A 12149-nucleotide genomic window follows, 5' to 3' on the forward strand; every position below is an offset into this window, starting at 1 on the left:
AAAAACACGTGGAGAAAGGCGAGGTTATGCATCATTCATCAATACATCATACAAGTGAAAAAAATTTGCATGAAGAAATATAAAAACATAATAAAGATACATTGTACGTAGAAATATATAATATATTAATAATAAATTTAATAAATATAATATATTAATAATAAATTTTATTTTCAATTATATTTTAACAATACAATTTTTAATTATATAAAATTTAATTTTATATTGATATTTTAAAGTATTAAAATTCTATAATCAAATTGTGTTCAAATTATGTTTTTGTTTTTTTAAGTGAAGCTTTTTTTTTTCAAAAATATTTTATTTTTGTTTAGTAACAACAATAATAATAATAAATAATAATAATAATAAATAATAAATTATGACATAAAACATATTGATAATTATAAATATTTATTTTTATTTTTTTCTTATTTAATTTTAAAAATATAAAATTTAAAACAATTAAATAAATAAATAATTTGTTGCAATTTTGTAGTAAATATTAAAATAATTTGAAAATATAATTAAATATCTAATTTCAATAAACACAGAACACATACTATTGAGTAAGATGTCTTTTTGACCTCAACTCATATTTTCTAATTGTTATCATGATACAAACATTTTATTTTGCAATTACTATATTGATAAATTAAGATAACTCAATGTTTTACTTATTAGTTTCACTGGGAAACCTTAATAAATATAATTATCAATTTAAATCATTTCAATCTATTATTATATTATTTATTGTTTAATTATTTGATTTTGCATTGTATTTTTTATCTCTTTTGTGTAGTTTATTATCCTGTGATATTTAATTTTTAAATTATGGATATTATAAGATTTTACAAAATACCTGGTCTTAAATCAGGACAACTTAAAAGCAAATTCAATGATATTATTCAAATAACAAATCAAATTAATAGTGTAGAAACTGAATTTTGTTACTATGTTGAAATTAAGGAACATTTAACTGAAGAAGAACTAAAAATATTAAAATGGATTTTAAGTTCTCCTTTAGAATCACATAATTTAAAGAGTTCCAGTACATTTAATGAAAAATTAAACAATTGTCTTATTATTGAAATTGGTCCAAGGTAAGTTAAATTGATTAGTAATAGTTTAATTATATTATTTAAAATAAAAATTATTATATTATTACAGATTAAATTTTTCTACAGCATTCTCTAGCAATGCTGTATCAATTTGTAGATCTGTAAATTTAAACAAAATAACAAGAATTGAAGTAACAACTAGATATTATATTAAACATAATGGAATGATTGATAAAAAAATTGAAGATTCTGTATGTAAATAATCATAATTTTGCATTAATTTTGCATTATTTAATGTAAATAATGAATATTTTTTATATTTATTTTTTTAGATAACAGATGTATTGCATGATAAAATGACTGAATATAAATATATGAAACCAATAAAAACATTTGATCATGGATTTCGACCAGAAAACTGGTTTGAAGTTGATGTTTTAAAAGAAGGAAGAATAGCATTAGAAAAAGTAAATTCAAAATTAGGTACATATTCAGAATAAAATATAATGCAAAATTGTTAGTATCCATATTAATATTATTTTTATATTATTTTTTAAACATTTTCTTTAGGTTTAGCATTTGATAATTGGGATTTAGATTTTTACACAGATTTATTTCTTAATAAATTAAAGCGCAATCCAACTAGTGTTGAATGCTTTGATTTAGCACAATCAAATAGTGAACATAGTAGACATTGGTTCTTTAAAGGTAAAATAATTATTGATGGTGAAGAAATGAAAGAATCTTTAATCGATATGATCATAAGAACACAAAAATATTCCAATACAAATAATACAATTAAATTTAGTGATAATAGTAGTGCAATTAAGGGATATCAAATAAAAGTTCTACGACCAAATAAGACTTACACATGTAGTCCTTTTCACTTAGAAAATGTAGATCAGGATTTGATATTCACAGCAGAGACTCACAATTTTCCAACAGGAGTTGCTCCATTTAGGTAAAAATTTAAAAATTTCTTAGAAACTATTTTAATATACTTATAAATATTACAATTATAGTGGGGCTGCAACTGGAACTGGAGGAAGATTGAGAGATATTCAAGGAATTGGTAGAGGAGGATATTATATTGCAGGAACAGTTGGTTATTCTATTGGTAATTTGCACATTCCAGGTTTGTATTTTTGTATAGTTCATTCAAACTACAAAAATACAAAAGTGATGATATGTTTTTGAATAAAATAATCATTATATTTAATTATTAATTTTTTTTTAAGAATACAATTTACCATGGGAAGAAGAAAACATACCATATCCCAATAATATGGCTTCTCCATTGGAAATTCTAATTCAAGCTAGCAATGGAGCATCTGATTATGGCAATAAATTTGGAGAACCTATCATATGTGGCTTTACTCGTTCATTTGGTATGACAGATGAAGTTGGTGTACGACGCGAATGGATTAAACCTATAATGTTTAGCGGAGGATTAGGTACAATGGATGCAAATATGTCTCAAAAAGTTTTACCACAAAAAGGTAAGTAAAAATTACTATTTAAATGATTTTTATAAACGTTAATATAAAATATTGAAATTTATTGTATATCAGGTATGGAAGTCATTAAAATTGGTGGTCCTGTTTATAGAATTGGTGTGGGAGGTGGTTCAGCTAGTTCAATTGAGGTAAATTTATATTTCAAAGAATAGTTAATATGTCTTGTTAGTAATTAAAGATTAAAAATTAAGAATTATTAGGTACAAGGTGATAATAAAATGGAATTAGATTTCGGAGCCGTACAAAGAGGTGATCCTGAAATGGAACAAAAATTGAATAGAGTTGTTCGTGCTTGCATTGAAATGGGAGAAAAGAATCCAATACTTAGTATACATGACCAAGGTGCTGGAGGCAATGGTATAGAAATTTTTAAAAAGTTATATTACAATTATATATAATAGTATTATATCATTAATTGTTATTTAAAAATAACAGGCAATGTTTTAAAAGAATTAGTAGAACCTGAGGGTGCAGTGATCTTTGCGAAGAAATTTGAATTAGGTGATCCAAGCATCAGTATTTTAGAATTATGGGGCGCTGAATATCAAGAAAATGATGCTATACTTTGTAAATCAGAAAATACTAACTTACTTAAAGAAATAGCAATACGAGAAAAATGTCCTATTAATTTTGTAGGCATTGTTACAGGAAATGGTAAAATTATTCTTTCAGAAGAAAATGATTGTGATTCTTCAAAATATTTAAATGAAAATTATGAATACAAAATAAGACATCCAGTTGATTTAGATTTAGAATTAGTACTAGGAAAAATGCCGCAAAAGGTAAACAAAAAATTTAATAAAACAAATTAAGTTTAATAAGATTAATAATTACATTAATAAATAATTAATAATTTATAATAATAATAATTTATTAATATTTTTATAGACTTTTAATCTTCTGAGACAAATAACGCAATTACCTACTATTAAAATACCAAAAAATTTAACTGTACAAGCTGCTTTAGAAAGAGTTTTACGATTGCCTTCGGTAGGAAGTAAACGATATTTAACTAATAAAGTCGATCGTTCTGTTACTGGATTAATTGCACAACAACAGTGTGTTGGTCCTCTACATACTCCTCTTGCTAATGTTGCTGTAACAGCAATTTCTCATTTCTCTACTGTAAATAAAAAATAAATAAATAAAAGAAAATAGAATTAATTAAAGTAAAGAAATAAAATAAATAAAATATTATAGGTTGGTATAGCAACTTCTATTGGAGAACAACCAATAAAAGGTCTCATAAATTCAGCTGCTGGAGCTCGCATGACTGTGGCAGAAGCATTGACCAATTTAGTTTTTGCACGTATTTCAAATATACAGGTATTAATTTATTATATAATTTAATTTTTGTATATATTTTAAATATATAAATATATTAATTTATATTTATTAATAATAAATTATAAAATATTAAATTAATTATTAATAAATTTATATTTTATATATTTAGGATATTAAATGTAGTGGAAATTGGATGTGGGCTGCAAAATTGCCAGGAGAAGGTGCTGCTTTGTATGATGCATGTTCTGCTATGTGTTCAATTATGAATGACTTAGGAATAGCAGTTGATGGAGGAAAAGATTCTCTTAGCATGGCTGCTCGAATTGGAAAAGATATCGTTAAAGCACCGGGCACACTTGTAGTTTCTTGTTATGCTCCTTGCCCTAATATTCAACAAGTGAGATAAAAATATTTTTGAAGCATTTTTAGTTTGAAAATTTATTTTTATATTCAATTATTGATATAATATATTATTTTCTATTATATTTATTTATTATAGGTAGTAACGCCTGATTTAAAAGCACCTGCAATTGGTAAAAATGGTTACATATTATTTATAGATTTATCAAATGGAAAAAATCGAATTGGTGGTACCGCTTTAGCTCAAGTTTATAAATCTCTTGGAAATGAAGTTCCTGATGTACAACAAATTGATATATTAAAAAATGCTTTTAAAGCTATTCAACTTTTAATTGCAGGTAATTAGTAATCAAAGTATAATTTAAAGAAAATTAATAATGTGAATGTTTTAATAAAATTAATAATGAAATTCTTTTTGTTATATTAGAGGAAAAAATATTGGCAGGACATGACATTAGCGATGGTGGACTTATTACTTGTCTTCTTGAAATGTGTTTTGCTGGTATATCTGGAATAAATGTGAATATTTTACACAAAACAGGATCTCCCATTGAAATTTTATTTACTGAAGAAATAGGATGGATATTAGAAATTGATCAAATAAATCACAATTATATTTTGAATGTGTTCAAACAGTTCAATGTTCCTGTATATCTAATTGGACAATCAGAAGGATTTGGATTATCATCAAAAGTATGTATTACATATATAAATTATTTATATCAAATTTTATTATATTTTATTCTTAGATAAAAGTTCAAGTACAAGAAAAACTTGTTGTGGATTCAACAGTGTTATCATTGATGACTTTATGGGAAGAAACTAGTTATCAGTTAGAATGTCGACAAACTAATATTGAATGTGCATTTGAAGAATACAATGGAATAAAAGATAGAACTGCACCAGCTTATAAATTAACATTTAATCCTGATATTAGACCTATTACAATTCATAAAAATTTATCTTGTTAGTAAAAATTTAATAATGAAACCTAAAAATATCTAATTTAATTGCATGTACATGTTTTATCATTTTTGCAGCAAAAATTGCAGTTGTTGTGTTAAGAGAAGAAGGTATAAATGGTGATAGAGAAATGGCAGCATCTTTGATGGAAGCTGGTTTTGAAGTCTGGGATGTAACAATGCAAGACTTCTTACAAAATAAAATTACATTTGATAGATTTAGAGGTATTATATTCCCTGGTGGTTTTAGCTATGCAGGTAAATTAATAAATAGATAAATTATTATTTTACAAAATACAAAAAAATTAAAAATTAAATAAAATAATTTCAGATGTTCTGGGTTCTGCTAAAGGATGGGCTGCCAGTCTTTTATTTAATCCATCTCTTCAAAAACAATTAAAAGTATTTATTTCTCGAAAAGATGTATTCAGCTTAGGAGTTTGCAATGGATGTCAATTAATGTCTTTATTAGGATGGATAGGAAACGAAAACAGTACTGTTTAATTATAGAAAAAAAGAATGTTTATAAATTATTATAATTAATATTTTCAATTATTTTTTGTATTTCAGACAATACTAAAGAATTAGATATTTTTCTAAATCATAATATATCAGAAAGATTCGAATGTCGATGGAGTACTATCAAAATTGATAAATCACCTTCAATCATGTTAAGTGGAATGGAAAATAGTATCTTAGGTATATGGGTTGCTCATGGTGAAGGAAGATTTACATTCAGGAATGATGAAATTTTACAAAAACTAAAGAAAAATCATTGCTTGGCCATTAAGTATACTGATGATTTTGGTAATCCAACTGAAAAATATCCATTTAATCCTAATGGAAGTATAGGTAATATTTCTTATGAACTAATATACAAAAATAAATAATCTACACGATTATTTCTATTATATCTTATTGTGTATCAATTAATTATAATTGTAGATTTAAAAAGAATTCTTTTTTCAAAAAAACTATATTTTTTATAAATTTATATTGATCACAAATTATTAAAAATATCTTATAATTTTTTTTATACACAATTGGATTTTTCCTATTTTTTATTTAAAATTGTGACAAATTAAAATTAAAAAAATTTTAATTGTAGACATATTATTTAAATAATATAAATAATAAAATAATGATATGACCAATAGATGATCATATCATATAATTCATATTGTAAAATATGCAATTTTATGATTCATTATAGAAGGTATTGCTGGTATTTGCTCAATGGATGGAAGACATTTGGCATTGATGCCACATCCTGAACGGTGTTCACAAATGTGGCAATGGCCTTGGAAACCTTATGATTGGAAATATAGTATTTCGCCATGGCAGCGTATTTTTGATAATGCTTATGCATGGTGTATGACAAAAAACTAATTCTATGATTTTTTATACTTTTCATTATTGCAATTGATATGTAAATGTAAATACAATCATATATTTTTTAAATAAACTATATAACATTATTTAACAAATCTTAACGTTTACAGATTATAAAATTCTTTATTTCCTATTCTCTTAATAAAGTATGGTAACATTTTTTTTGTCAAATATTACAAAAAAAGAAGTTAAATTACAGTTAAAATTGGTTAATAAAAATTAATTTGTATTACTTAAATGAGTTCTGTCTCACTTTAAATAGTTGATTCGACGGTGTATATTGCGAAAATTCATTCGTATTAAAAATATCCTCTAAATGTAAATCGCAGCGTAATATTACAACTCCGGAAGGATTAACTTTAACTTTTATTTTCGTTTGTGGTGTTAAAACACCGTAATTTACATCTTCATATAGATCCTAAAAATATAATTATTTGTTGAAAATAATGTATTAAAAAAAATATGTATTAAAAAAAATATATTAAATATGTAATTACCTCGACATTATATCCTCCAGGATACTGTAATCCAAGTTCTTTTAACGTAACAGATACATCAGAAGGCGTACCATCTGTTCTTCTGTTCATAAACGCTACAGCATAAGAAAAATAATTCTGATAAACAGGAGTAATTGGTCTCGCCCAAATTTCAATACCTTTGTGCTGAAATTATGACTAGATTTAAATATATTTGATAGTGTCTTGTATTAAAAAAAATGAATTTACTAACTTTATAAATTCGTCGACCCTGTATACCTAATGGATCTTGATCTACAGCAATAATTTTTCTATTTTGTAAAATAGCTTTGTATTCAGGTCTGATTGTTCGTAGATCAACAGACATTAATAATGGTGCAGCTAAAATTGCCCATAATGCCATTTGTGTTTTGCTTTGTTCATAGCTTAATCCGAAATTTCCAATAATCAACATATCAGGATCATTCCAATGGCCGGGACCAGCATTTGGTACAATCACATCTTGATTATTTCCATAATAATCAATAATGGTTTCTAAACTATTCCACGAATCTTGTATATCATCAAAATTTCTCCACAAATTACAATGTTCTGTTATAGCAGTATAATTTGGCTAAAATTTTATAAAATTTAGAATGACACAATGTATGATAATATATGATGATGTTATATCAATACCAACCTGCATGCCAGCATAAATTTGATAAACTGGCCAACTACAAGAATATACCATTGCTCGACCAGTTTGATTTAAGTAGAATCCAAATTCAGGATATCCTATAATTTGTTAAACTGTTAATATAAAGCACATTGAAGCATGTAATTATTAATCAAATTGTTTTAATTATACCTCTATCCATCTCTGAAGGATGGGAATAACATCCATCTAATTTTACATAATCAACATCCCATGATGCAAATGTATGTGCATCAGTTTCTAAATATCCTAATATTCCAGGATAACCAGCACATGTATAGTTACCAAAATCTTCATAAATTCCAAATTTAAGACCTTTTGAATGAATCTATATAGTGGAAATATTAATAATTATAATTATTAATTATATGTAAAAATAAATTTATAATTTCTATGATAAATTGAATGATATATCAAAACTCACATAATTAGCAAGATTTTTCATGCCATATGGGAATCTTTGTCTATCTGGCACTAATTGACCATTAACACTTCTATCTTTTTCCAGCCAACAATCATCAATATTGATATATTCATATCCAACTGCAGCATAGCCTTCTGCTACAACAATATCTGCCATTGTACGAAAGAGTCGATCACTATAAAATATGAAGATATATTAATTATAATTTTAACATCTTTTCTTCTTAGATTATGATCTATTGAAATTATTCATCTTCTAAAACATATATTATATGTTACTTGAAATCTTGGACCAGAAAATGGATTTACATAATTATGACACAATTCTCAGTAAATTTATTAAAAATCTTATGCTTTTTGATGATTTAATATTTATATTAATGATTTAATAATTATATTGTTAATTATATTGATGATTTAATATTTAATGTAAAAATGATCATAAAAAATTCTTTTTATCATAAAAATTTCTAATTGATATTTTATGAAAAAATTGCTATTTATTTTTAATTTCATAATTATGGATAGTGACAATATATTTTAATTTTAATATTTATATATTAATACTATTAAAATTATCATAAAATTTATTTATTTTTTATTATTTTTATTCTAATATTTATTTTAATATTTATTTTTATTTTAATATTTTTTTTTCTAAATATTTTATTACAATGAATGATTATAAACGATTAAATTTAATAATTATTGTAATAATGAATAAAAATATAAGTGATAATAATAAATAGTAATAAAAAAAATTTATACAGATTTAAGAAAACAATTTTTAATATATATATAATCATTTTGAATAAGTAAGTTAAAAATGAAAATTAAAATTAAATTAAGAATTAATTATTAATTATTATTATTAAATAAATATTTATATAATAATTTATAATAATATTAAAATAAATACAATTAATAATTTTAAATATAATCATTAATTTAAAATTCTATGGTATTTCAAGTATGAAAGTATTTATTATATTTATATAAATAATAAATAATATTTTTTATTTACAAAATTTTTAATATATTTTAAAAACATATATTAAATAATATGAAAATGAATATATCAATAAATCATATATTTCACTTATTTTTAATTTCTTATTTTCTTAAAAAAATGAAAAAATTCTTTAAATTTTTATATTTATAGTTTAATAAAATTTTTTAAAACATTTTTATATGAAAATATTATATATTTTTATTCTATTATCATTAAAAATTAAAATTTTTAATATTTATTAAAAAATATATAAATAATTAACAGAAATACTAATAAAATTTTATTTTATATATTATTAAAAATTATAATATAGTATTAAATATTATATATAAATAATTTCAAATAAAAAACAAATAATGTTCTAATCTTGAATACAAATTCTATTATTTTAATTCTTCTAGATAAAATATAACTAAACTTAATATCAAAATGCATAAAAAGAGTTCAAAGAATAGTCATTTACCTGATACAATTTTCAGGATCATTTTTGCAGTCTGTATTACACCTGAATCGTTCCCAGGCAAGCCAGCCCATCGGTGGTGTTTTCACGAGACCATTTTCAAGGGCCAATGTCAAATCAGCCACTGACACAATTAAACACCATATCCATATTATCTGCAACATTCTGCAAAAACACGTTTCTTTCTAACTATGAAACTTTTCACCAAATTTTAACCAAACATTAATTATTTTTAATTTTATGATTTTAATAGCATAATTTATGAAAATCTGAATAAATTAATAAAAAAAAAAACAAACTCCGTCAGAGTTAATAAGAAATCTGGTCATTAGGAGCAACGCAGAACTTCTATCCACATCCTGCACGGCTGTTGGCAGACTGTGACTGATCTGATATAAGACCTCCAACCGAAGAGTACTTTCACCCAATGCCCCATTTCATTTTTACACACCAATCACTGTCGTTTAATAGTGTGAACACATTGATTTCCTTTCGTATACACAGCGAGTAACTTCACACACTAACGTATAGATTGGTATTGTGACTATTATAATACAATTATTACATCTAAAGTATTTATTTTATCATATGAATCTGCTTTGTCTTTGATTATTTTGAACAATGATTATTAAATGTTTTTTGTGGCATAATATAATATAAATAATAATTTAAACATAATATAATATAAATAATAAATATAATAAATAATATAAATATTAATAACATAAATAAATATAAAACGTAATCTATAAATTTTCTTCAATTTAAAAATATTTTTTACTTATGTTTAATTTTTTAAATTATTGTTATATTGCATCTCAATGATCTATTTTATTTTAACTGAAAAAATTTGAAAAAGTTTTAGCAAGAAAAAAAAAACAGTTGTTCTATAATAAATTAGTGATTAAATAAATGAATGATTGATGATGAATGAGGTTAATTTTAAACTTTTCAAGAATAGAAATATTTGTTATATGATTTTAAGACAATAATTTAATATTTCAATAATCTGAAATTTCAATTATTTAAGATAAATAACGAAAAATTTGTTGTATCAAATACAAGATGAACAAATGGAATGTGCATTATACAGATTTGAAGATTGTTAATAAAAAAAAAATGATTTAAGTTTAAAAAAAATTATAAAAAATACAGTAAAAAAATATATAAAAAACTTTTTAATTTGTTAAAAAATGATAGGTTGAATAATTTTTGACTTATTATTTATTTTTTGAATTATTGTTCTATTAAAAATTCTATTATTTTTAACTTTTTTTTTCTGAAATGTAAAAAAAAATATTTAAAATGTTGATTTAATTTGATTCTTTCATCAATATGTCAGAAAAATTAAGTGAATAAATAATTAATTTTACATTAATATAAACAAAGCATTTTGATTACTAATTGAAAATCAAAATTGAAAATGAATTCTAATATTTCTTTATCGACTGACGATATGATATTAATATTAGTCTAAGAATAGATTTTTAATAAAATTCTGTTATTATATATATGCCTAAAATAAGATCATAGTTTTAAAAAATTTTTATACTCATAATAATTCAACAACAACAAAAATTAAATAAATAATATTACTCAAATATAAATAATTCAAACCCTTTTTAAATAATTAATTTTGTAAATAAATTAAAAAATATTTCGAAAGATAATAATAATTATCAATTATATTTATATATATAGATATTTTCGAAATTTTCAATTTTTCATTTGATAAATAGTGTAAGATGTAACAGTTTTAATATTTTATATATATATATAAATGTTATTAAGTAAGTGATATTTTATTATACAAAATTATAATATTTATTTCACTGTATTTGATTCAATAAAATAATAAAATTTTTTATATTTTTTTTTTATTATTTTAAAATTTATAATAAATAATTATAGCGTGAATAATAAATGATATTATTAAATTTAATTTAATAAAAAGTTTAATATTGATTTTAACATTTTTTAATGAATACTTACCTTTTTTAGCAAATTTATATTTCTGACACAAAACATGTTTCAATACGTCGTGTATCGTTTATATACTGAGAAATTTGTATACACAAGACAAATGAATGATAGTTGTTTCAATATCGCGCAATAGATAACAAATTTTTTCCTATTCAATTGTTTGTGATAAGAATAATGGAAATACTATTAAAATTTTTTATTTCATTCATATTGTAAATATAAGATTATATGATTAAGTGAAAATAATTTTAATTAATTTTATAAATTATTTTTCTATAAATATAAATTAAATATATTCTAATAAATTTCAAATAGAGATTTTCTAAGAAGAATATTTTAAATATTTTGATTGTTTTTATTTTTTATTATAATAGATCTATATTGTTGATAAAATATTAATTAATAAGATTAAATGAATATTATTTAATGTAATTTTAATAGCAATTTATAAATTGTATAATTTTTCTTTATATTTGATACATAATATATTTAATACTTTTTAATCAGATATTATAATACAGT

At 22.2% G+C, this 12149-nt stretch overlaps 2 protein-coding genes across 3 annotated transcripts; one reads left to right on the top strand and one right to left on the bottom strand.

The window, feature by feature from the left end:
* Positions 1-11: 11 nt before the first annotated feature.
* On the top strand, positions 12-6671 carry LOC552657 (phosphoribosylformylglycinamidine synthase). Its single transcript, XM_026440703.1, has 20 exons — positions 12-103; positions 800-1100; positions 1168-1309; positions 1391-1541; positions 1629-2019; positions 2081-2193; positions 2297-2557; positions 2630-2703; positions 2776-2932; positions 3011-3357; positions 3464-3700; positions 3776-3901; positions 4032-4259; positions 4362-4560; positions 4650-4915; positions 4972-5188; positions 5263-5442; positions 5516-5677; positions 5755-6036; positions 6398-6671. Exons 2-20 carry the CDS (start codon positions 832-834, stop codon positions 6571-6573), a joined length of 3978 nt encoding a protein of 1325 aa, XP_026296488.1. The 5' UTR covers positions 12-103; positions 800-831; the 3' UTR covers positions 6574-6671.
* LOC725899 (alpha-N-acetylgalactosaminidase) lies at positions 6579-11723 on the bottom strand. Of its 2 annotated transcripts, none has more exons than XM_026440704.1 (8): positions 11637-11723; positions 9648-9809; positions 8174-8348; positions 7903-8077; positions 7735-7829; positions 7306-7665; positions 7074-7238; positions 6579-6994 (listed from the first exon to the last, which is right to left on the bottom strand). In XM_026440704.1, exons 2-8 carry the CDS (start codon positions 9806-9808, stop codon positions 6806-6808), a joined length of 1320 nt encoding a protein of 439 aa, XP_026296489.1. In that variant the 5' UTR covers position 9809; positions 11637-11723; the 3' UTR covers positions 6579-6805. The 2 variants fall into 2 exon arrangements, with proteins under 2 accessions (XP_026296489.1, XP_006570321.2); XM_006570258.2 differs by lacking the exon at positions 11637-11723 and adding an exon at positions 9944-10101.
* Between the last annotated feature and the right edge of the window lie 426 nt (positions 11724-12149).

This window comes from Apis mellifera, linkage group LG5 (genome assembly GCF_003254395.2).
Source record: "Apis mellifera strain DH4 linkage group LG5, Amel_HAv3.1, whole genome shotgun sequence".
Classification (NCBI taxonomy): Eukaryota; Metazoa; Arthropoda; class Insecta; order Hymenoptera; family Apidae; genus Apis; species Apis mellifera.

Bases quoted from the DNA above. Each gene is read 5' to 3' on its own strand.
- LOC552657 (XM_026440703.1), top strand. From the start codon at position 832: ATGGATATTATAAGATTTTACAAAATACCTGGTCTTAAATCAGGACAA. The intron at 2,194-2,296 runs GTTTGTATTTTT...TTTTTTTTTAAG, and splicing joins TGGTAATTTGCACATTCCAG to AATACAATTTACCATGGGAA. The intron at 2,704-2,775 runs GTAAATTTATAT...AAGAATTATTAG, and splicing joins GTTCAGCTAGTTCAATTGAG to GTACAAGGTGATAATAAAAT.
- LOC725899 (XM_026440704.1), bottom strand. From the start codon at position 9,808: ATGTTGCAGATAATATGGATATGGTGTTTAATTGTGTCAGTGGCTGAT. The intron at 8,078-8,173 runs GTGAGTTTTGAT...TCCACTATATAG, and splicing joins TGAAAAATCTTGCTAATTAT to ATTCATTCAAAAGGTCTTAA. The intron at 7,239-7,305 runs GTTAGTAAATTC...TCATAATTTCAG, and splicing joins AGGGTCGACGAATTTATAAA to CACAAAGGTATTGAAATTTG.